The 26,504-nt window shown below is 42.3% G+C and overlaps 1 protein-coding gene across 1 annotated transcript in view; it reads left to right on the top strand.

The window, feature by feature from the left end:
• The window catches only part of EDNRA (endothelin receptor type A), a 73,627-nt gene extending 47,744 nt beyond the window's left edge, over window positions 1-25,883 (top strand). Inside the window, exons 4-8 of the mRNA XM_004708703.3 lie at window positions 10,978-11,176; window positions 16,263-16,415; window positions 20,970-21,103; window positions 21,543-21,651; window positions 23,558-25,883. Of these exons, the coding sequence (XP_004708760.1) occupies window positions 10,978-11,176; window positions 16,263-16,415; window positions 20,970-21,103; window positions 21,543-21,651; window positions 23,558-23,698 (736 nt within the window). The 3' untranslated portion in view covers window positions 23,699-25,883. The remainder of the gene's footprint in view (window positions 1-10,977; window positions 11,177-16,262; window positions 16,416-20,969; window positions 21,104-21,542; window positions 21,652-23,557) is intronic.
• The last annotated feature ends 621 nt before the right edge of the window (window positions 25,884-26,504 follow it).

The following is a 26,504-nucleotide window of genomic DNA, read 5'->3' as shown; positions in this document are numbered from 1 at the left end:
TGTCTCATAGTGGGGCCAGCCCTATGGTCCTCTCTGTGGATTCGCTGCTCTCAGCAGGGATATCGTCCTCAAGGCTTGGTGGACCAGGATGTGCTCCAATCTCTCTTCCTCCCCCCTTCATTTGCTCCCGTGTGCTCTGATCAGACATGTCCCTCTTCCTGAGCTGTAGTTCAACAGAAATTTTAAATGTTACCAATTACATTGTCTCCAGCTCCTGGCCACCTCCAGCATGTCAGAAGAGAACTGTGACCCACAGGGTTTTCAATGACTGGTTTTTGAGAAGTAGGTCACCAAGACTTTCATCCAAGGTATCTGAGGGTGAACTCAAACTCTTCTGTTAGCAGTACAGGTTCACCAGGTACATCACCTTGGGACTCCCATAAAGTTAACAATAGTGAGTAAAAATGGAAAATAACTGGGGTCTGACTAGTAACAGGACCTGGGTACATATACAGCTTGTCCTTAAAGGTGATAGACTCTATCAGATAGAGGGAAAGAAGCTATGAAAAGATACAAACCTTATCAAATATTTCCAAGTGAGATGTAATTTACCTGGGCAATTACAAAGATCCATTAGTAAGGCAGCTCTGCTTTGTATATACCTCGGACTCAAAAACTTCAGTCCATTCTTCAAACCCTCCTTTCAGATCGTAGTTCAGTGGCCTCTACCAAAGGATTGTCTAATAAACCAAAAAACCAAAGTCATTGTCATCTAGTAGATTCAAGGTCATGGTCACCCTGTAGGCCAGGGTAAACCTGACCCTCTGGGTTCCTTCACAGAAGTCGAAAGCCTCATCTTTCTCCCACAGAGTAGATCATAGGTTTGAACCCCTGACCAGGGCTCAGAGCAATCACAAGTCAGGTCAAATTCAAGGGTTCAATTAAGGAGCTTGCCATCTTTAATCAACCACACCTGGTGTCTCTTGAAAATCCTTCCTGCTACTAGTTTGCCCGCAGACCTCCATGTGGCTGACGCGTATGTGGCCCCGGCAAGTTGGATCTGAACAATAAGATCCCTATCCACAACAGAATGGAATGCTACCCATACCTGCACCATCCTCACATCCGCTGCTGTCTGTGAGCCCCTGATTGCAGCCATGGTGTCAACCCAGTTTGTGAAAGGTCTTCCTCTTTTTCACTGGCCCTCAACTTTCACCAACAAGATGTCCTCCTCCAGGGACTGGTGTCTCTGGTCACATGTCAAAGTCATTCAAAGTCTCACCAAACGTGCTTCTAAGGAGCATTCTAGCTATCACCTCTTCTGACATAGATTGGTTCAGTCTTTTCCACAGTTGATGGTATAGTCAATTATCTTTGTTTGCCATATAAGGAATCTAAGTAGTAAAGAAAGATGACAAATGTTTACTATTAATTGAAGATGTGCAGAGGAGAAGATTCCAGTCATCGGTTCCGTTCCAGCCCACGGTGGGCTCAGTGTGTTAGAAGATGATCTTTCTGAAGCAAACCATGAGGCCTTTCTTCCGAACCACTTCTGGGTGGACTTCAACCTCCAACTGTCCCGTTGGCAGCTAAGCATGGCAACCACTGGCACCCTCCCAGCGTCTCCACGGGGAAAGCTATAGGTACCATTGTACCTTTCTAAAAGTGGCAATTTTCGAAAAAGGATAGGAAATTCTAAGGCAGACAAACAAGCCTTCACTGACAGGCACTAAGTGGACATTTTTCCAAAATATTTGAGCTACATTTTCATTCACTTGATCTAGTAATCTCTCTCAAGATAAGGATGCCAGGAAAATAATTCAAAAAGGGAAAAAATCTGTTTATTCAAGCAGGCTTTCTGACATGCCCTGGACAACAGTGAAAAGCTAGGAATGGTGTAAACATTGGAGAAATTTTTAAGTAAAGTTTATTATCTTGTCATACTAATAACTATTGTTATTTCTGAATGCCATGCCTAGGTAGGAACCTGAGAAATGTAAAATGAGTAATGATAAATATTAAATTATGATTTTAAATGTGAAATGAGTACAGTTAAGTATGAACTTATGATTATGATGTATATAATCAAACTATGCCTCTGAGGATAAAAAATGGGCAACAAGTCTGAAAGGAATAAAAATATTTTTTTTCAAAGTAGTCTTTTGAAGTAACTTTTGATTCTAAATTTTAGTTTATACTTTTTTAGGGCCCATTTCAGAATAAATTTTAAATTAGAATTCCTCGTGGTGCAGTGAATTAAGCCTTGGACTGCAAACCACAAGGTTCATACCCACCAGTCACTCCACAGGAGAAGGACGAGGCTGTGGGCTTATGAGTTGAAGTCTTGGAAAACTTATGGGCAGTTCTACTCTGTGCTATAGGGTCACTGAGTTGGAATCAATGTGATCACAGAGGGTCTCAGACTCTATCTTAAATATTGAATAAGCATGCATTAAATGCCACCAGACCATGAAACTTGGCAAACTTATTTATAGAGACACACAGTGACAAACATCTTTACATAAACAAAACATATCATTTACACTTTAGTTTGGCACATCACAGGACAGAGTAGAAGGTGATGTCATGGGAACAGACCCCTCTGGGAGCTAACAGACCAGGGCCCTGGTCCAGACTCGGCATAACTCACTGGAGACCAAGCAGAGGACATAACATGCCAGCACTCAGGTCCCGACCAGAACACAGAGGGGGAAAGATCAGCTCAATGTTCCCTGCTGCTTTTCACGTTAATTCTGGAATTCTAAAAATAATAGCTTCTTATCTGTTTCCTAATTCTGGGCTGGCTTGAAAAATTAGAAAATATTCAAAACACAGTGTGCTTTGGCTAATGAAGAAAGACAAATGCAAGGTAACAAGACTTTTAAAAAAATACTTTTATTGGGGGCTCTTACATCTCTTATCACAATACGTACATTCCTCCATGTGTCAAGCACATTTGCACATATGCTGCCATCATCATTTTCGAAGCATTCTCTTCCCACTTGAGCCTCTGATATCAACTCCCCATTTCTTCCCCCTCTGTGGTACTCACCTAATCTGGTGTCAATTTAAGGACTGAAGGTGTAGGGGTGGAGTCTAGGCTGTCAATCTGGAGATAGCGAATGAGACTTCTGTGTGGGCATGGCCTTCTCCAAGAATTCTGGGAAATCTGGTAATTCCTTCTTGGAGGTGAGAGACACTATCTCTCTCAGTTCACTCCCTTGGAGACTCTCTACTGACAAGGCTGACTTCCTGCAAGGCATCCCTAAGGAGATGCCGCATGGACCTACCCTGATGCTGCCCTGGGAACTGGAATGACCACATGGAGTCTCTGCCAACGCTGAGATGCTTTGACCACCACTGACTTTCTAGTTTGATCCTTGTGATCAATTTCCCCTTCCCCCCACACACCCTCCCCTAATCCTCCTAGTATATCTACTCTCCTTGTTGGCCCTGAGGGGGTTATCTATCCTGGACTCCCTGTGTTTCGGGCTCATATCTGTAGCAGTGTGCATGCTCTGGTCTAATCCAATTTGTAAGGTAGAATTGAGGTCATGATAGTGGGGTGAAGGAAGCACCAAAGAGTTAGAGGAAAGTTGTGTGTTTCATCAGTGCTGTATTTCACCCTGTCTCCTCTCTTCATTGTGACCCCTCTGTGAGGGGATGTCCAATTGTCTACAGATGGGCATTGGGTCTCCACTCCATGCTCTCCCCACCCTCCACCCCCATTCACCTTGGGTCAGGTTTTATTCTGGGTCTTTAGATGCCTGATACCTGATCCCATCGACACCTCATGACCACACAGGCTGGTGTGCTTCTTCCATGTGGGCTTTGTTGTTTCTGAGCTAGATGGCCGCTTGTTTATCTTCAAGCCTTTAAGACCCCAGACACTATATCTTTTGATAGCCAGGCACCATCAGCTAACAAAGCATTTTTTAAATGATACTTCATTAAACAAATAGTTCTTCAGAACCTATTACTCCAGACAGATCCTAGGTGGTAGAAACAGTTAATTTGCTCAGCTGCTAACCAGTTAGAGGTTCAAATCCGCCCAAAAGGTTCCTCAGAAGACAGACTTAGACATCTACTTACCCAAAAAATCAACCACTGAAAAACCCAGGGGAGTATATTCTTTGACGGTTACCAGGAGCAGGAGAGAAAAGGAGGATAAATCACTAACCAGAGAGTCCTACTAGCATAGTGGTTATGCATTGGGCTGCTAACTGGAAGCTCTGCAGTTCGAAACCACCAGCTGCTCCACAAGACAATGAAGGCTTTCTACTCCCCTAAGGAGTTGTTACAATGTAAGGAACCCACAGAGGCAGTTCTACCCTGGGCTATTGAGTCTTTATGAGTCAGCGTCAACTCAAGGACATGAGAGAGAGTAGGGACATGTTCGCTTGGGTCAAGGGAAAAACAATAAAAAAGAAGAAAAGAAAAAAGCCTGTTTGATTCTGACACACACAGGGTTGCCATAAAACAAAGCTTACTTTTCTTTTGATTTCTCTAGATAGTGTGACCTTCTACAGCACCCAACAATAACAGATATTATGGGGCCCTCCCCCCAAAAAGTATGTCCTCTTGGAAATTAAATAGACAGTAGATAAAGTATATGTTCTCACAGAGCACAAAAAGGGGGATAGAGAAAAAAAACAGTGAGTGGGACAGCATAGACCGGGGAGGGAGTTGACCATTTTCAATAAGAAGTTTAGCAAAGGCCTCGACGAAAAGACCAAACTGAAGAGAGACCTGAAGGAAGTGAAGAAGCAGCTCTCAAGAGAACCATGGGAAGAGCATGCCCAGTGGGGTGGGAAGCTAGTAAGACATTATTCACAGAGGGGTGGCGTGATCAGACTTACATTGTACCAGGCTCCAGGCAAACGAGAGTAGAACAAGTCATAAACATAGCAGCCAAGTGGGGGAGAAGTGGTTGCATTTGAAAATATTTTGAAAGAAGATATTGCCAAGATTTTTTTTAAAGGACTATATCTCTACTAGAAGAGAAGAACAGGAGTCAAGGCTAACTTCAAGGATTCTTTCCCTGGGATGCTGGAAACTAGAGAAAAAGCAAGTTTGAGAGCCCGTGGAAGGTCAGGAATCTGGGAAAGTATGCATGCCTATTAATATCCAAGTGGAGCTATAGAGTAGGCAGTTGGTTATATTTGTCTGGAGTTGAGAGATGAAGGCAGAACACAGGTTCCCAAACTCATTTGTCCTACCACCATCCTCCTCCCACTCTTCAGATAAAAATTTACTCGGCAACCCCTGGCAATTAAAAACTTTTATACTATAGCCCACAATCTAGGATAAAATATATCTGTTTCTGCACCCCAGCCCCCCCCCACCCTAAATGGTTAACAGTGCCCGAGGGGGTGGTATCACCCACTCTGGAAAGTGCTGGGCTAGAGTTATACAGTTGGAAATTATCAGTACACAGCTTATATGATACTAAAGCCATGAGAATGGGTAATATTGTCAAGAGAGAGACTAGACAGAAATTAGGTCGGAAGACTAATCTCTAGGATAAGCCCAATGCTGAGATTTTGAACACGGGGAGGAGCCACCTAGGAGACATGGAAGGAGTGGTCAGGGAGGCAGGAGGAAGACCAGGACATGAGCAGACGGGGGAGGCAAGTGAAGAAACCATTTCGAAAGGGAAGGGTTATTTCTGGAATATTTGATGGTGGGTGAAGACTTTGTGACAAATGGAGATTTCCTTTCCATGTGAGTTTATGTGCATCCCGAACACATTGAAGGCTGCTTATAGTCACACCTGGAAAGGACAGCATATTTATGTGTGTTGCATAGTTTTTTCTCAGGCAGAAATCACTTTTGGAGTATCCAGTATGTTGTATTTTCTATACTCTTACCCACCCCCATCATCCTACATGATTGACTGGTGTCCTTGCCCTTGTGGTCATTCTTACCTCATCACATAGAGATACTATTAAAATCAGAGTGATTATAAATAGAAAATATTTGAGTTCTCATTGATGTAGGTTATGGAAGAATCAAACTGATGATGATTCATTTGCTAAACCAGAAGATAAAAATTAGTCCTCCTTAAAATTAAATTTTGACTTACAATGGATGGTTGTTGTTGTTGCTGTTTGCCATCAACCCCAACTCCTGACAAACTTACATAAAACAAAACACTGACCAGTCTTACACCATCTTCCAGCACCATATCAATATTCAGTTTGTTTGAACAGCATCTAAATGAAGTGTCAAAAGTCAACATAGAAGAAGTACACCAATCATCAAGATCAAAGATTTATTAACAATGAAATTTAATATCAGAGGGAAAGACTATTTCGGATCTTAAATTCTGAGGACCGATTTGCTCAGAAGTAGGGAACTATAAAGGCCTATGAGTGACAGTGAAAGCCCCAAATCCATTTACAGAACCTCTACATGGATTTACTGTCCTTTGCATTCCCTAGGTCCCTTGACCAAAAATATGAATAGTCTTGCTCCCAGACAGAATGCATCGGAATGCAAACTATTGCAGCTATAACACCAAAAACCAGCCTCACTGCCATCGAGTCAATTTTGACTCGTAGTGACCCTGGAGGGCAGGGTAGAACTGCCCCTGTGAATTGCCGATACTATAATTCTTTATGGAAATGGAAAGTCTCATCTTTCTCCCAGGGAAAGGCTGGTGGTTTCGAACAGCTGACCTTGTAGCTAGGGGCCCAATGCAGAACTACTCCACTACTGTAGATATAGTTAGGGTAAAACATCTTACCATTTGTTTTTTCTTATAGCCCATTTTCAACTTGTTCGTCTGTGTTTTATTGTTTTAATTTCTGGCTTTGTGCCGTTTCGTTGTTGCTTTTGCTCCTTTAACTTAGATGATTTTCTTTATGTGAAACTCGGGAAAAGTAAATCTATAGAGACAGCAACTAGAGTAATAATTACTTAGGGTTATATATAATACAGGGAGGTTAGGGGGAAATGGGTGCTAATAATAATGGATATAAGAATGAAGAAAATGTTCTAAAATTGATTGGGGTGAGGAATGTACAATTCTCTTTAATATACTTAGCCCTTTAATTATATGACACATGAATTATATGTCAGTAAAACTGTTTTTCAAAAAGGAGTACTCTGTTGTTATCCATGAGGTTTGCATTGACTAATGTTCAGAGGTAGATTGTCGGAACTTTCTTCCTGCTCTGCCTTAGTCTAGACATTTTGTTGTTATCTGTCCACCACGGGTGACGCAGCTAGATTTGAAATCCTGCTATATCCAGCATCACATCAAGATGCAAGCCACCACCGCATGACAAAATGACAGATGGGTGGTGGATTAAGTGTAAATATGCTGAGAACTCACAGGACATTGTGAAATTAAGCTGGTCTGTGAAAAGAGTCATCATAAAGCCCTGCTGACCACATTTTCTAACTTAACCATCTTGCACCTGGAACCCTACCTAACAAATCAGGCTTTCTTAACTTCCTGGGGAAGGAAGGTGTTTTATTTCATATATCACCTTTCCTGGAAACTGAGCTAAGGAAAGGGGAGAGAAAACCGATGTAATCCAGTTGATAGCCTTGTGATATAAACATCCCATCTCCCCTCTCTCATGCTTTTATTGGACATCAGTTGCCAGTCTAATTAGGTACCAAAGAAAAGTAAGCAGAAATGGAAAGCAAAATAAATAGCTGTCTTGATCCTACTGGAAGTAAACATAAGATAGCAAATAGTCTTGGCTATCCAGTCAAAGGGTTTTCTTGATCGGTTTTCACAGCTCTTTTTATTCCATTCCAAACTCTTCTGAACTTTCTTAGAGATTATTATTGTACACCAATCTTACTTGCCCTAAAAATTTTTTTTGAAACGCAGTTCTCCAGCAAATTGTGCTGCATATATGATGTAAGACAGCAACCATTGAGGTTCTAATCTTTAAGCAGCAGGCCTGGTGGAACGCAGTCAAGCACTCAGCTGCTAAACACAAGGTTAGTGATTGGAATCCATCTAGCAGCTCCATGGGAGAAAAAACAACAACAACAACAACCAGGAGGATCTGTTCCCATGAAAATTACAGCCAAGAAAACCTTATGGAGGAAGTTCTAGTTATACGTTAGGCTGCTAATTGAAAGGTGGGCACCTCAAAACCACCAGCCACTGCAAAGGAGGAAGACTAGGGTTTCTACTCCCATCATGAGTTACTGTCTCAGAAACCCAGAGGTAGTTCTACCCTATCCTATAAGGTTGCTCAGTCAGAACTGGCTCAATGCGAGTGAGTTTGAGGGGGGAGGGGTTTAGTCAGCATCTCCCCAGGAAGTAAAAAAACTGAAAACCTGATGCTCTACTACCTTGAAAAGTACAGCCATGAAAACCCTTGTGGGGAGTTCTGTCACAGGGGTTGCTGTGAATCCAAATCAACTCAACACCACTAACCACCCCACCACCAACACCCCCCTCTAAATGCCAGTGGCGGGCTAGACTGCTTGACTGGAGTTGGGTCTTTATGGCTACTCCTCTTCCAACTTTCCGAGACAATACAAGCAGCCTCCCTTGTTCGGAACTTACTTAGGAACAACTCTTCCTAAACCTTTCTTGCTCAGGAAATTTGCCCTCAATTTGAAACAACGGATCCCACCTCTACACACAAAATCTGCACCACAGTCACCTTCACCTTCTGCACGTGCAACTGTTAAATCATTGAAAAGGCTTGCAGCCTGTCTTTGCACTAAAGTAAGGCTCAATAAAACTATATGTGCTTGTTCCTATGTACCTACAGATTCTGAAAGATATACTTAGGAGCGGGTTTCATTTGCACCCCAGGGACTGCCTGCACCCTAAATACAAATTATAGGGGCTGACGTTGGCTGAGATGGGTAACTTGTAGCTTGCTTCAGTTTTATGGGGTCCATCTCTACATTACATAGCTTGGCCTTTGAACCCAGGGACACCTGTCTCCAATCTTGTTTGTTTTACAACCCTCTTCTGGCACTATCTAGTGAGAGCTATAAAAAGAGAATGTTTCTTTTCCATGACAACAGCACCGGAAATGCCAAGAATGAAGCCATAAAAATACCATACTATGGCACAAGCCCTTTCTTATTGGTAAGTCTAAAAGCAGTTAGCGTCAGGCCATCACATCAGGTTTTTAAAAAGCATCCTATTTCCGAAGCCAAACCTGCTTTAGATTTAACATTTAAATAGGATTACAATTTTTAAAAACATATTAAGGAGACACAAATACAACCTGTAAATATCAGTTGGGGGTGGGGGGAGGGGAGGGGCATAGTATTCCATTATGTTGATTTCATATACCGAATGAACATTCTTTTCTGTCAGATTGTAACTCCGAGGTACACCTAACTCTTTCCTATGCTCTAACTCAGGGCTATAGTTAGAAAGAAAAAGAGCCATCCTCAGACATTTGTCAAAATAGTATTTAGTACTGAAACTGCCAACTGGTACAAGCCCACTCCGATCATATTTTAAGGGAACAGAAGATGGAATATCTGCTACCACTATTTGCTTATTGATATATAGAATCATTGAATAGATAATATTTCAAGGACTGAGATACTAGCATAACAGGTACCAGCAGCTTCCGTAGCCCCTTCCAACCCCTAGCTTAAACTAGTGGTTTAAACTCTAACATAATCTAAAACTTCATGAGATTTAGATAGACAACCCCACCCCCCAAAAAAAGAACCTCAGACTCAGGCATGCCCAGATCATCCATTCCCACAGGTTGGCACTCTTTGTGACCTCGTTTTCCTTTTCCTTTCTTTTACTTTCCACATAAAAAAGCTCTTGAACAATTCCTAGTCAGGCTGACGGTTGGTCCCTGACCATCCATACCCTGCACTTCATCTTGACCCACGTGAGAGTATGGGCAGTCCTCAAATTAGATGCCTGACTTCTAGACAACTCATCACCATGGTCCTTGGGTACCATCAAGTCCATTCCAACCCCCAGCGACCCTCTATCCAACAGATCAACCACCGCCCAGTCCTGCACCAGCCTCACAGTTGTCACTCTGCCTGAGCACATGGTTGCAGCCACTCTCAATCCATCTCCTTCAGCGCCTTCCTCCTTTTCCCTGTACCTCGACTTGACCAAACATGATGTCCTTCTCCAAGGATTGGTCTCTCCTGAAAGCATGGCCGCCGTATGTGAGATCTTGAAAGTCTTGCCATCCTTCCTCGAAGGAATATTCTTTACATACATCTTCGAAAACAGGTTTGTTTGTACTTTTTGGCAGTCCATGGTACTTTCAATATTCTTCACCAGCACCATACATGCAAAATGTACAAATTTGCCCCCACTTTGATATGATTGCTCTACTCACGCAATGATCATTTCAGCAACGGCACCTACACTTGCTGCATGTGCAACTTTCCAGTTATGGAGAAGGCTTTGAGCCCTTTCTCAAAGTAAAGCTAAAGTAAAGCTACAGAAAAACTGTATGCATCTGTTTTGATACACCCACAAACTTTTGAAGACGCGGGGCCACATGTCATCTGTAACCCTGAGGAATGCCTTTCGGAAGCTCTGTCACCACAGACACTTCTCTAAGTGAAGAATAAGAAGAAAATCATTAAAAAAAGAAGTCCATATGAAAGGAAAAATAATATTTGGGTCATCCAACAGTTTCTTTGACTCCTTGCCATCCCTCCTGCACCCCCCTCTCCCCACTATTTCTTATTATCCCCCTATTGTATCCCCTCCTTTTAATAATTATCATCTGTGCACTTCTCACATTGTATATATGCCACCTTTACTGAGGACTGTTGTTAAATATACTACAATCCAGAATTTAGTCAATGGAAGCGATTTCTCCAAAAGGTCACTATCCTATTTTAAATTTAATTTTGAAAGAAAAACGTAGCTCAACTCTAAGTGAGCTTTGACTCCCAGTCCATCATGACGGCACTGTTGTGTAAATGTGGTGACTGGCCTTTGAGCTTTGCCTAGAAGTTACCACAGTTATTCATCAAAATAGATGTTTAAATTCCTAACAACTTTGTTGTTTCATTCACTAAACTATTTTTATACTTTTCTCCCCCCAGGTACAGAGCAGTTGCTTCCTGGAGTCGTGTTCAGGGAATTGGGATTCCCTTGGTCACTGCCATTGAAATTGTCTCCATCTGGATCCTTTCCTTTATGCTGGCCATCCCGGAAGCAATTGGCTTCGTCATGGTGCCCTTCGAATACAAGGGTGAACAGCACAAAACCTGTATGCTCAATGCTACATCAAAATTCATGGAGGTATTCGGAGTTTACAAAGAATTAAATGGGGGTGGAAAGAATTTTTCCATTATACTTCACCATCTTAAAAGTTTACCTCTCCATATGCCAAGTGTGGTTTACACTATCAGTTCAGTCCAGTACGCCAGGTGCATGAAAAATGGATGTGAAACCAGTATTTACCTCTTGACTAGAACACGATTGATTGGGTTTTTTTGTTCCTCTTATACTAGTGCACAACTCTACACAAAGCTACTCTTCTCTCCCAAACAACTAAGAATTCTACAGCAAATTTGTTAAAAAAAAAACAAACTAGGATTAGAATATGTATGTGTACAAATGAAATCTTCATTTATTCTTGTTATAAAGAAGACAGCATCTGGCAGGGACTTACTGATTCTTATTTTGTCTTACTTGGGGAAATGCATGCTGTGCATTCACATTCTTAAGTATGGATTTACCAATTCAAAGGAGAGTGGTATTTACATGTATTTATTAAGACAGAACTATATCTTATATACAAATTATAGAAGCTGCTGAACTTCTTAAGTGTTTTGTTTATCTAATTTAGTAATTGTTGCGTTGGTTTGGTTTTCATTTCACCCAATCACATTAGTGTTTTTCTGAAAAGCTTAATCACAGGGCTGAATGTCTTAGGAAACATATTTAAAGTGCATATTTCTTTTGCAAAACAAGTTACATGTGGACTGAGGAAGAAAAGCAAAAGGGTAGTTATTTCACTTAAATCAGCATAATTTGTGGCTTTGATGTGACTTTTCATGAAGCTCAGATTCCACATTTAATGATTCACAGGCGTCTTAAGGTATGTTTTCTTAACTTGGAGAATTCACAGAACTGGTGATTTTCCAGTTGACCACTGATCCCGCTTGAAGACTCTTGTTTTAACATTAACAGTGCTCAGGAGATTTGCCAAGAGGGGAACCAAAACATTGTCTTCTGTGGATTGACAGGCAGTTGTCTTGGCTCAGTCTCCACTCTGAAAAACAAAAGAGAGGAGGTGATCATCAGGATTTGGGGAGACATTCCAGACTAAACAAGGTGCCCTGGTGGTGTGTTGGTTACTCTCTGGGCTGCAATCCACATGGTCAGCAGTTCAAAACCACAAGCAGCTCCATGGGAGAAAGTGGGCTTTCTACTCCCATACAGTCTTGGAAACCCACACAGGGTCTCTAGGAGTCAGCCTGGACTGGATGACAGTGACTTTGGGTTTGGGTTTGGTGACGTCTCGACTAAAACAATAGAGAAAGAAGGTGTTTGCTGATCATTGAACCTAGATAGACCGAACTGGACTGCTTCATAAGGACTGAGTCTCCTTTATAAGATGTGTTTAAATGAAGTCTGGCTACCCTTCAGGTAGGGAACTGGAAGGTTGCAGCAAAGGTGATGGGTTTGAACTGATACCTGTTTTAGATTTTGTTCCAAGGCTAAGGTTTCAGAATGCTCGTTCTCCTCCTCTCCTTTGTATTTCAAACTTCATTTACCCTCTCCTCTCTCCTCCACTCTTTTCTCCTCAACTTTGCTATAACCCAGAGTGATGGGAAACATCTCCATATACCACTGCTGATGGCATCAGTTCAAAAGAAAGGTGTGCCGCCTCTCTCCAAAGGCTTCAAATGCAGTGGGGCAGAGGACACATCCTCTTGTCTTGGCAGTCGGCTTCCAGGCCCTGTGCAGCTGCTTCTGGGCCCTGCTCGCACAACCAGCAGGAAGAAGTCATAAAAGAGGAGCCCTGCTCAAAGGAGTTTTATGTTGTACTTAAGAGAGAGAGCCCTTTCTGAACCTTTTTATTGTTGAAGTTCAAGTATATCTTACTCATGATATAGATAGAGAAATATAAGACAGCAGGAAGAACAGGTCATAAAAGAGGAGCCCTGCCCAAAGGAGTTTTTATGTTGTACTTACGAGAGAGAGCCCTTTCTGAACCTTGTTATTGTTCCAGCTCACTTAAATCTTACTCATGATATAGAGAAATATTTGCGAAAGCAAATCTGAAGAAAACAACTCCTTTGAGAATTAGCATGTATCCTGAGGACCAGAGTCTGAATTTAACTGCGGATGGGGGGAAGGGGGGCAGGCGGGGTCACATGTTCATTAATTTCTAACTAAATTTTATCATGTCCTTCTATCATGAATGTAGGCAATAAACCACACTAGTACTCGTTCTTACCCATGGCCTTGTCACTAACATTTCCAGACCCACTGACAATTGCTGTATGTGGGAGAATGCCAGACCCCCACAACTCATCACGGGTTCAGTAAGCGCAATTGTACGGTTAAGATATGTAAAGATTATAGTAAAGTCAGAGAGAAATGGGAGAGATGGGAGAGAGAGTCAAATAAAGAAGTCAGACACAGTTCATGGTAGAATGCTCATACCTAGATGGCCATGGTCGCAACAGCCAGGTCTATGCACAGCGCAGGCAAAGAGAGTTATTACTAACCAAGGCTTGTATGTCTTTGGGGGCATGCATGCCCCTTAATTACAGGTAAAGACATACATTACAGGAAGAGGTTGTACAATAGGCATATACATCACAGGAAAGGGATGTACAATAGGCATAAGCGTGACAGGAAGGGGATGAGCTAGGGATGAACACATAATAGGAAGGGGAGGGACTAGTGGTACACATTTGACAAGATGCGAGGCCCCTAGACTCAATATGGAAGCCTAACCTTAGTTATCCTTGAGTGGGCTCGACCTTGTCTCTGGGCTCTCCTTCAGGGGAACAGTCTACTATGATCCTTATCAGAAAGGAGTGGGCCCTACTTAGGGTGGGACAAACCATACTGTTTGATTGCTCTGGATGGCTGATAACCCTTAGGGAGAATAACCTCTGACCTACTCTCTTTGACCTCCAAGTGTATAGTCATTTACCATGTTTAGCAAGCAGCTAAGTTTGGCATATATTTGGGGGAGACAACTTGGGAGGAATCTGTTTCCCACAGCTGTAGAATCTCAAAATATCATGTATCCTCAGCACTGCATCGGTATTGCGGAAGTGATTCGCACCAGCACTAGATCTGTTCTTTAATTTGTGAATAAAAGGAAGATATATTAGGGTCTTGTTTGCTTTTCAGTTCATGGGAAAATTCCAGTATCTTTGAATTCTATTTTTTTGGTGAATTTTTTGATGCTCCCTTTTGATACTACCGTATAAGAATTTTATTTTCAACATTCCCATCACAGTGTTTCCATGTAGTCAACGCCCTGTGTGTGCTCCAGTGTTTTACTTTATGCTTATAAAGGCATTGTCCTGAACAGGGAGTATGATCTTCACCAGACTTCCAAAGGGCTTCATGACATAGAAATGGTTAAGAATCCCTGCTTATAAAGGGTTTTCCTTTCTCAGGAACCATTTACAAGTTATTTTAATAGATATGTTATAAATATAACCCACTGGGCCTCTTTCTATAATCAGAAGCTGACCAATTTTGCACACACAACAGCAGAATTTTTTCACCGTGGGGACTGAATTATTACAGTAGACTGCTTCATCCTTAGTAAATAAACAAGCTGGAGAAACATTATTAGAGAATGAAAGACCTTTCTTTCCCAAGTCAGATTAATTTAATGGAAGGAAGAATTTAGTTATTATTTTCCAATATTATTTTATAAGGTATTAAGTCTTCTCCTTAAAAAGAAAATGAAAACTAAATAATCCTACTGTTTACGAACTCTGTCCCTAGAGAGATAATGCTAACTGAGCCTTCAGACAAGAGATGCTGTTTCAATGTTTTCCAGGTGGTACGTATTAAAGGCAGGCAAAAGGCTACAGTTATTAATGGTGGGAATTGGCTGGCTAGCAGGTCACATAGCAGGCATTCCAGGCAAAGGGTTAATTCCCACTGACCAAAGCTACAAAGATAAGCCATTCATAACCTTCCTCATGTCCAAACAAGAAGTTCACATGAAGTACACTTGAACCACAGCAGTCAAATGTAAACCAGACACGAGCAGAATTTTAGGGTTCATCAGGAATTGAAGATAAATATATTGTCTATGTGATTGAAAATCACTTTTTAGAAGTATTCGAAGAGATTTTTTTTTTTTACTTTAGAGTTTTGTTTGTTTTGTTTTTTTCAATCATTTTACTAGGGGCTCATACAACTCTTATCACAATCCATACATACATCAATTGTGTAAAGCTCATTTGTACATTCATTGGCCTCATCACTCTCAAAACATTTGCTCTCCACCCAAGCCCCTGGCATCAGCTCCATTTTTTCCACCCCCTCCTCGCTCCCCCCTCCCTCATGGACCCTTGATAATTTACAAATTATTATTTTGTCATATCTTGCCCTGTCCGACGTCTCCCTTAACCCACTTTTCTGATGTCCATCCCCCTGGGAGGAGGTTATATGTAGATCTTTCTCATCGGTTCCCCTTTTCCAACCCACCCTCCCCGTATCACCACTCACACCACCTGGTCCTGAAGGGATCATCCACCCTGGATTCCCTGTGTTTCCAGTTCCTATCTGTAGCAGTGTACATCCTCTGGTCTAGCCAGATTTGTAAGATAGAATTGGGATCATGATAGTTGGTGGGGAGGAAACATTTAGAAACTAGAAGAAAGTTGTATTTTTCATCGTTGCTACATCACACCCTGACTGGCTTGTCTCCTCCCTGAGACCCTTCTGTAAGGGGATGTCCAGTGGCCTACTCGTGGGCTTTGGGTCTCCACTCCACACTTCCCCCCTCATTCACAAGGATATGATTTTTTGTTCTGATGATGCCTGATACCTGATCCCTTCGACACCTCGTGATCGCACAGGCTGGTGTGCTTCTTCCATGTGGGCTTTGTTGCTTCTGAGCTAGATGGCCACTTGTTTACTAGAAGGGAATTTTTTAAAGAGCTGCTCCACTGTGGAATTAGAAGCAACTTTATCTTGGGGGGAAAAAATGTAACCTTGTGAGGATCCTTTTTGAAAGTATTTTCTTTGCAGGCTACTTCTGGATGTTGCAATTTCATGAAGTTGTCCATCACTGCCACCAGTGAACATGAATATGCATGTGTAATCTGCAGGGGCAACGATCTTCAAGCTACCAGAAACACTCTACATCAAAGACTCTCTTTCTTCTTTACAGTTCTACCAAGACGTGAAGGACTGGTGGCTCTTTGGGTTCTATTTCTGCATGCCCTTGGTGTGCACTGCAATCTTCTACACCCTGATGACTTGTGAGATGTTAAACAGGAGAAATGGTAGCTTGAGGATTGCCCTCAGTGAACATCTTAAACAGGTAAATCTAATGAAGTCATGAAACGCTGGCTGAGACCGCACTTGACAGAATGCTGTACTTGCAAGTATGCCAACAGATTTAGCCTGGCTCCTTTAAAAAAAAAAAAAAAGGAATAGTCCTTGTAAGTGTTTGACTGATAATTATAGTGTTAGGAATTTCTTTTGTAATATAGGGAGCCTGCCAGTGAAACATGTGTCCCAGGAAGCTGGGCCCAAACAAAATGGAATCATTGTTTACTTTGAGTCCTTTGTTTTACCAAGATGATCTTGAGAGGCTGTGTGTATGCGTGCATGTACACACATGCACGTGTGTGTGTGCAATGAACTGCTTGGAACTGTGGTTGAACGAAAAGAAGCATAGTGCCTGTTGCCTTAAAGCCCTTCCAAGTCTTGTGGTGGTAAAATACAAACATGAACCAACTGCAAGATAAAATCACAAGATAGGGCAAAAGGAGCCCATTTATAGAAAGGAAAGTAAGATATGAGTTAGGCTCAAAGGGAAATTGTTCATGGTGGGGGCACTGCATGGAAGCTGTGAGGATAAAGGGGATTTGATGGGTGCTGAAGAGGGCGAGGGCATTTCAGGTGGGAGGACAGGCATCTCGTGATAGCATGAAGTGAGTACCAGGCATTTGGGAAGTGGGTAAAAAGAGAGAGAATAATATTAATTTGACAGAGCTTATATCGCCAAGAAAACAGATGATGCTTAAAGGTATTCTTCTGCACAAAAATATTATTATTATGAGTTGATTGATAGAGCTTTTAAACATACGCTCTGTAATTCCCATATACAAACATCACTTCATCAGCTGCAACTCTTTTCCCATTGCTGTACTGATTTTTCTTAGCTTCAGTTCCTCACCCCTTTCATTAAACCGCATTTTGAAGAAAACCATATATGATGTGATGGGCCTAGTAATAGATGAATCAATGTTATGGTCAGAATCAAATTAAAGTGCACACACATTCTTTATAGTCCAATGTGCCATACAAATGTTTGCTGCTGTCATTGTTTGAAACTTAGCAAGGTTATATTGAGAAACTTTCATACAACTGAGTTCAGGCATTGACGCTTCAAGTACTCCTGATATGAGCTATACGTAACAGCAGTTATCTCTCTTCCCTACAATTGTTTCCATGTGCAACAGCAAAAATTCATTAAAATTGATATTTCTAAAAATAGTGCTTTGAATGCTGGTTGTAGCCTTACCTTCCTTCAGCTCTGAGGAGCACCTGCTCTGCACCATGTGTTATTTGATGTCTTCACACAGCCTACAACTTTAGTAGGACCGATATTCTGTTCTTTAGACAGTGCAATTAACAACCCCTTAATGGAGATGACAGCTCAAGACTGGCATCCTCCTGCAGAAGATGTTCCCTTTAGTCAGTCAGAGCTATTGTGGGGTCTCACCACGGAAAAGCAAAGCTGGCCGGAATCCCTCCAACCCAGATTGTACAGAGCAAAATCCTAGTTGAAGACCTTGAACTAGGAGCTAGGACAGAGCAAAAGGCACTGCCACTCTGTAACGAAGAATCCATATATAGCGCTTGGCCTTGCTTCTCAATGCCGTTTTCTCTTCATTTCTCTTGCTTATGATAGCAATTTGATTAGTTAGGGATTGCGTTTGGATAACAGAATGCTTAACATCACAGTGATTTGGCCAGATAGGGGTTTATCTTTCTCGTGCAGCAGAGACGTTCTAATAAGAATTACAAATAGCGTTGGTTCAGTGGTCCAAGAGGTCACCAGCCAGCTGTCTGTCATTTGCTGACCTTACCTCCAGTATTAAAAAGGGTATCAGTCACTCCACTCATATCTGACTTCCAGGCAGCAAGAAGGGGGACAAACAGAAGACACGTTCATGTGTATGCACCACACTATTTAAAAAAAGCTTTTTCAAACATTCCACACAACAATATCTATGGAATCTAATTGTCAAGATTACATCACAAGGTCACAAGGCCACTTACGTAATTCGACCAAGCCCAAATGCTGTCAAAACTAAATTGAGTGTTCGAATAACGGGAAGACACAAGGACGGATAGATATTGAAGAAGCAAATGCTAGACGGTCAGGGTAGCTTACTCGTGTTGTACAACAGAACAAAATATAGCCAGGCCTTACACCAGGCCCATGATCCTGCTATGAACCAGAGGGTTTTCCAGGGTCGATTTTCTGAAGTAAATCTAGTCTGGAAGCTCCCTTGAACCTATGTGGCTGTCCATGAAGTACACTGTCTGAAAATCAAACCTGAGTCTCCCTCATCAATGTCAAGACTACTACCACTGAAATGATATTTTTTTAAGTTGTCCTCTTTGAGGAAATGCTCCGAGAAAGTAACCTTTCCAAAAACTACTGTGTTTATGGAAAGTTTGTTTTCCTGTGTTCACACGCTGACCTTTTGAAAAGCCCCCTAAGTCCTGCTCTTCCCTCGGTCCCTGGTTTGTTTGTGTTTTCTCTGGAGCCAGCTACCAACCAGACCAATAACTAAGAAAGAGAAAAACTCCCAATCCTTTGGGTTAGAGCAGCAATCTTTGGCAACTTCCCAACAATCTTCCTAAATAGCTCTAGTAATCATGTGGATTTATTGCAAGCTTCCCACACTTCATGTTTTATGGGTTGAGCTGAACCAGCATTACCCTTCCAGTTGGTTTATTTTAACATCAACGGGTCCCAATGACAGACTAGCTGCATGTTATATCTCTCGTTAGACTTCTAAATGCATGTCTGATAATACTCCAGCCAATGTGCCTGAGCAGATGCAGAAAATTCCCAACCTGGGCTTTTTCTGATCCTACACAGATGCAAAATATGTAAACCCTCCACTGAAGTCAGCCTAGAGTCAGCATGCCTCAGTTTTTCAAATCAATATTGAAAATCAATATTGCTGGTCATATTTGACTATCATCCCCCTGTTTGAAAATAATATATATATTATTTTCAAATGGTATTCTCATATATATATATATATATATATATATATATATATATGTATATATATGAAATACCATTCATCAGAGAGTTTAAAAGGTAAAGGATCCCAGTCCTGGCTTTCTCAAGGTCTGGAAGTGGAGCAAACATATTGCTGTTGTGTTTGCTCTTGCATTCCCACTCTTGTTTTGGTTTCTAGTCCATGAGCATGCTCTGTTCAGTCCCCTTGCCTCTCCTGCCATCACTAATGCTTTGGTTGTTGTTGGGCACCATCAAGTTCATTCACTCACTGTAATCCTATGTCTACCACGTGGGATTGCAGTGAGTCTTATCCGGCCACAATAGAAATGTCCCATAGGGTTTTCCTACCTTTAATCTTCATAGGAACAGATAACTAGGTCTTTCTTAGGAGCTTGTTGTTGTTGTTGTTGTTGTTGTTGTTGCTGTTAGGTGCCATCGAGTTGGTTCTGACCCACAGTGGATCCCATGCACAACAGAATGACACCTGTCTGGTCCTGCGCCATCCTCACAGTTGTTGCCATGCTTGATCCCGTTGTTGCAGCCACTGTGTCAATCCATCTCCTTGAAGGCCTTCTTTGTCACTGCCCCTCAACTTTACCAAACATGATGTCCTTCTCCAGGGACTGGTCTCTCCTGATAGCATGTACAAAGTACGTGAGACAAAACCTTGGCATCCTTGCCTCTAAGAAGCACTCTGGGCATAATTCTTCCAAAACAGATTGGTTTGTCCTTTTAACCATCCATGGTACTTTCAATATTCTTCGCTAGCACCACAATTCAAACACATCAATTCTTTGGTCTTCTTTACTCAATGTCCAACTTTCGCATGTAGATGAGGCAATTGACCCATGGCTTGGGTCAGGCGCACTGTAGTCCTCAAATCAACATCCTTGCTCTTCAGCTCCCTAAAGAGGTCTTGGGCAGCAGATGCAGACCATGCAACATGATGTTTGATCTCTTGACTGCTGCTTCTATGAGCATTGATTGTGGATCCGAGGAGCCTAACACCTACTACTGTGCCCCTGGGGCTCCTGTTGTCAACTAAATGCCCTTTTGTTACTCCTGCTGATGCCTTGCACTCATTCCTTTCCCCATCCACTCCGCCCACACTTTCACCCAGACTTGGCTTCAGTATTGGCTCACCCCCAACTAGGTCCCACCTCGAACCCAACCTCAGCTCATCACCCTGCCTGGCAACTGTTCGACAGCCTTGTCACCAACTCCCGGGCTAGGCAGTTGGACACAGAATTGAAGAGAGGTGGAGGCACCTGGAGGCTGTCTGTTCCCCAGGCTTTTGTGTGGGTTGTTCTTTCCCCAATACCTACTTACCTCGTGGTTGTGTAGTTCTTTTGTCGCCAAACCAACATATTCACTGAGGTGGAGTCGATGTTGATGGAAACTCCCCTGTCTGGCAGAGTAGAACAACCCCCTGTGGGAAGCCTCATCTTTCTCCTGAGGGAAAGCTGGTGGGTTTGACCTGCTGACCGTGTAGATAGCAGACCAGTACATAGCCCACCACACCATCAGAGCCCCTCAATTATTTCATCTACTCTGCGCAAGAATCTGACATTTCATGTGCTGTCTTCTTTCGCTTTCCTTTAGCGTCGTGAAGTGGCAAAAACCGTTTTCTGCTTGGTTGTAATTTTCGCCCTCTGCTGGTTCCCTCTGCATTTAAGCCGCATTTTGAAGAAAACCGTGTATGATGAGATGGACAAGAACCGATGTGAATTACTTAGGTATGACCCCATTTGGCCACTAGGAACCTGACATTCCCTGATTCTCTCATCTGTCATGAATTCACAGCACCATGGACTCGGGATCCCCCTGAAAATGAAAATGCAGAGTTGGTTATTTTGCTGTAGCCGACCATAACTGATCCCAGAATTTGGGAAAGCCCTGTCTCTATTTGGGGATTCCATCCCTGAAACCTGAACTTAAGGATTTGAGCTGCTCAAATGGCTGAAGTATCTGTAAACACCCGAGAGAATTTAAACGAGCATCTTTTTAAAGAATTAAATTACACACATGCATATATACATACATTATATATATATATGCAACCTGTAAGAAATGGATTGTGTGCGAGAAATGTTTCTCCCAGCTACCTAAATGCTTCTTAGCAGATTGTTTAAAATATTATGTTCTAATTTTTCTACTCATCTTCTTTTATCCTAGTTTCTTGCTGCTCATGGATTACATTGGTATTAACTTGGCAACTATGAATTCATGTATAAACCCCATCGCTCTATATTTTGTGAGCAAGAAATTTAAAAATTGTTTTCAGGTAAGACTGTTCTGCAACTGTTTTTAAAGACAGCCAAATAAGTAAGTGTATGAGGTAGTGAGCAGGCGCTGCTAATTCAAAGTTAAGCCTCATTTTCATCAGCCGTGGTCATTTTCCAGAAGGAAATGACAGTCATGGTTTGTTACCCAGGAAAAAGGTCAGAATGCCCAGAAAAGCTGTGCCAATTCAGACAATATATTCAGAGTTTCACATCAAAGGGTCTAAACATTTTCTTAATTGCATAGAAATTTAGCAGCATCCTTTAGATAAAAGAAAAAGATACATCCACATCCCAAAACCACACCCATTTCCATGAAGGCAATTCTGAGTCAGAGCAAAAAATCCAAGGTTTCTGAGGCTGTAAATCTTTATGGGAGCAAATAGCCTCAACTTTTTCCTGAAGAGCAGCTGGTGGGTTTGAGCCCCTAACCTTGAGGTTAGCAGTCCACTGTTTCCCTGACAGCACCACCAGCACTCTTCATAGCACACATACAAACGATATTTGCATGCTTTGCATTGACTTCGACTTTAACTAGGATCTCAACATAAACTCCATTGTTAAGAAAGCTCTGTAAAGACATTGAATAATAGCTTCTTCAAGGAAAGTAAATGCTTATTGTTTTTGGAAGCCTAGAGTAATCTAATTATATGTGGAAATCAATGTCCTTCGATTATGCAGTCCTCCTTCCAGCTAAGCCAGCTCAAGTCCTCCCGAAGCGTCAAGCACTTCTTATAGATGTGCCATTCTTCCCGTTCCTGGAATGATACTTGCATATAATAGTTCCTAACTAGATTTTTATATTTATGGCTGGGGTGGTTAACATTGGTTCATGGCACATCTCAGAGAGAACAGTGTAGAGATCAGGGGGCGGGCTATGGAAGCAGTCTACCTTGATTCCAATCAAAATGTTTTATTTGCTAACTGACTACCCAGGTCAGTATAATGCCCCTCCTGCTTCCTCAAAAGGACCCCTGTTGGTCTCAGTGGCGAAGCAGTAGACTGCTAGCCACAAGTCAAACCTACCAGTCACTCTGTGGAAAAAAGATGGAGCTTTCTGCTCCCATAAAGATTTATAACCTTGGAAACTCTAGGAAGCAGTTCTACCCTGCCCTATAAGGCTGCTATGAGTTGGAATCAACTCAGTAGCAGTGAGTTTGGCTTTGGTGAGCGCTGCCTCAACCTCACCTGTAAAATCTGGTAACCTAGTACAGTGTTTCCCAAAGTGGGGAACCGCCCCACCAGGGAGGACACTGGAATGATCCAGGAGAGCTGCAAAAGCAGATACCTATACTTTATCCTAAATTGGGGCTATAGTACAAGACTTTTTAATTGCCAGGCATACTGATTTCGCCCCCCCTCCACTGGAAAAGAGGGCAATGGGGCAAATAAGTTTGGGAGCCTCTGAATGGCATGTGTGTTGTTAACACACTTTATGACTGGTCTTTCTAAAAAGAAAGCACATCCATAGGAAAGACTCCAATCCAGAGAGTCCTGAGTTCTAATTCAAGGTCAATCTTTTATTGTCCTCTCCGGGTCTCACCATCCTCCATGGAGGAAATGTGGCCTGGGGCTGTTGTAAGGAGCAAATGAAGGGCCACACCGATGATGCACGCTGAAGAAATGTCAGGCCTCTGTGACCCCTTCCCCACCCACACTGACCCCAAATCAGTAGAGCATTCCCCTTCTGGCCAACACCGCCAGCCTGTCTTCTTTCACTTGATGGATCGAATTAAAGAAAGGAAATAAATACTTCTCTTCACCTAAAGATAAGCTTCAGAATCTAGACTCACATTTTCCCCTCGCACAGGTGTATGCCTTCTGGTCGGTGGGGTCTCACGGCTGCCATGTTCTTCTCGTGATGAGTTGGTAGGAGCGTGCTATTAAGAGTCTGTCCGTTTCTCACAGTCTTGCCTCTGCTGCTGCTGCTACCAGTCCAAGAGTCTGATGACCTCGGTCCCAATGAATGGAACCAGCGTCCAGTGGAAGAACCATGAACAGAACAATCACCACACCGAGAGGAGCAGCCACAAGGACAGCATCAACTAGGTTTCGGGAGAAAAGCTCAGCAGTATTCCCTCCGTTCCTGCTGGAGAGAAAGCTCCCAGCCACTCTCTTTCCAGAAAGGTCTTCTCTGGCCCTTCTTCGCTCTTACCTGAGTCCCATTCCTGGGGAAGAACAATGCTTCCAAAACACCAGAGCCTGGACTGGCTGTCCCGGGAGATTCTGTGCATCTTGTGTCTTTCATCAAATCCACATAATCTGCATGCTACAGCACTAAGAGACAGTCCTAGTCGAGACTGGGGAAGGAGACTCTCCACGAAACCAGAAAGGTGTTTACTCCCCCCTTGACAGGAACAGTCTTCAGGTACACGACCGACTTCACGGCAGGTCTCGGGAACTTTCCGTGAGAACTGAACTGTGGAACTTTAGTGATGATGACAAAATGTCTTTTTCAAAGTGACATGTTTTTCCTCCTAAAGTCAAACACAGTATGGGTTAAGCCACCTCTGTGTGAAACATCATTCACGTCAGTGTTTTTTTAACTTCATAGCAGCATGGAAATGATCTTTGAGATCATTTATACATCTTGTGCACACACATTAAAAAAGGAGAAAAGCAGCATTCAGGTCAGCAGATCATTGGTTTACTTCCAATGAATTCCACATGCTGCCACAGACACGGGCCACGGAAGCACAGCCTGGCCACCACATGTGTTTGCTGAATGGCTGCTACGCAAAGAATTTGTAAGAACCTGTATTTTTAATGCTCTTCTGTTACAGGACATCTTGAACCTATTTTCATATAAACTCAAAATGCATTCTTGACTAAACAGTTCTATTTTTCCCTAACCCAATTTGTCCATGCATAGAAGGTTGTTTTTTTTTAATATATAAACTCAATATCACATGCCAAAATGTAAAAGGATATGCATTTAACCGTGCCTGAGACTGTCAATGCAGAACATAGAAATCTAAAGCACACCACAGAGAAAGGTTCAAACATTTTTAGATGTTGAAATTTTACTGATATTTTTAATAATAACTCTTGTATATACATGCATGTACATATATTATGCAAATCTCTTTGTGTTCTCTTATGTCTCTATGTATTAGCTGGCAGTAAGACTTTTTCAGCGTTCCTCTTTTCTAGATAGGAAACGTAATTTCAAAGTGGCCATCTGAGTTTATGAACCCTCACACAAAACCTCACACACACACACACACACACACACACACACACACACACACACACACAAACTCATTGCCACTGAGTCCATTCTAACTCATAGCAAGCCTAGGAGACAGGAAATCCTGCCCCCGCAGGATTTCCAAGACTGGATTATGACAGAAGTAGACTGTCACACCATTCTCCCATAGTTTATCAGGCCAGGAAGATTTTTTTTAAATCGTCCTTTGAGGGGATTCTGACTCAGAGAAACCCTGCACAGTTTTCGAGGCTTTGTAACTCTTTCATGGGACAGAGAGCCTCATCTTTCTTCCTTAGAGCAGCTGATAGATTTGAACAGCTGACCATGTGGTTAGCAGTCCAACTGTACCCAACGGCGCCACAGGGCTTCTGGAACATATAATCACGCCTCCAAATGCTGCCCTGAATGTAGGAATCTTCACTCTACTGGCTGTCCAGTGTGAACCTAAATCCTCCCACCCTGCTCGTATGGTCACCGTTTCAAAAGGCCCACAGTGACTTTTACTGGGCATTTTCCCAAATGTTTACAGAGTGTGAATATGGCAGTAAACCTTTTATTGTATATAGATATAAATATATATAAATTTGTATGTTTCTCTTAGCCAATTTTTCTGTGATTGTCTCTCTGGAATGCATTTGGTGCATGTAATATGTGCATGTGTGTGGTGGTATGTATGGACTTTGTGTAGCATAATATTACAGTCCTGTAATTGTGCCAAAACATATATTCTGGGGGAAAAAACACATATATTCTGAGTGGTATCAAGGCACTTTTTCATTGGACAACTGCCCTCAATAAATATTCACCTGTTACACTCAACTACATGTATCAATCTGTGACCATGTTGCCATTGGGAATGGAACACGGCAGGGAGCCTGAAAGAAGACGACCCCTGGGGTTTTCTTTTTTTTTTGACTAGTGGGTTGTTTTGATGAAGGGGTGCTTGGTATTGTGTATTGTCTCCTGGGCTGGAACAAAAGTTATGACGCATTAAAGTATTAAACAGGTCTCATCTTCTGCTCAGTGTGGTGATGGAATTGACAACTCGCCTTAGATTTCTGTCCGACTGCACTAGACGGATGGCTGGTCCAAATGTCAACGAAGCTGTGTGTTGTGGCATCAGAGGCCGGTGCTAAAACTCTCTCCCTAACTGCAGGAGCACTCGAGGTCCGTCCCTTCGCCGGTGCATCACATGCGGCACTAGATGCCTTTCTTGTAAGCCATGGGTTCCCACCAATGTGTTTAGACAGCTGTCTTTTTATAAAGGTTTTATTTCTTCCAGATAAACAAGTATCTCATCATTTCAGAAAGTCTTAGGTTTCTGAATAATGACACAGGCTTCCAAGAACATGTTGCTTATGGACTGTTAAGTGACCACGATTTACCCAGGAGTTCATTTCCAATTTCCACCTTGATGGCATCGTTCCAACAAGTAAACGTGTAGAAAAGTGGAGAATATAATATAAAAAGGAAAGCACACACCAACTCACCAGTTTCTCCGTGTACCATTTTTTTTATCTTTTCTGTTATTCTTTACTTTGAAACAAGATACATCTTACATCAGCCATGGTCTCCCTTGTTCCACGTTCTCTTCTGAATTCTGCCTGAACTTCTGGCAGCTCCCTTTCAATATACTGCTCCGAC

This window comes from Echinops telfairi, unplaced genomic scaffold (genome assembly GCF_000313985.2).
Source record: "Echinops telfairi isolate 266 unplaced genomic scaffold, ASM31398v2 ScPeMD7_5868;HRSCAF=6743_1, whole genome shotgun sequence".
Lineage (NCBI taxonomy): Eukaryota > Metazoa > Chordata > Mammalia > Afrosoricida > Tenrecidae > Echinops > Echinops telfairi.
Note: the sequence above shows the minus strand (reverse complement) of the source record. Positions and strands in the feature narration are given on the sequence as shown.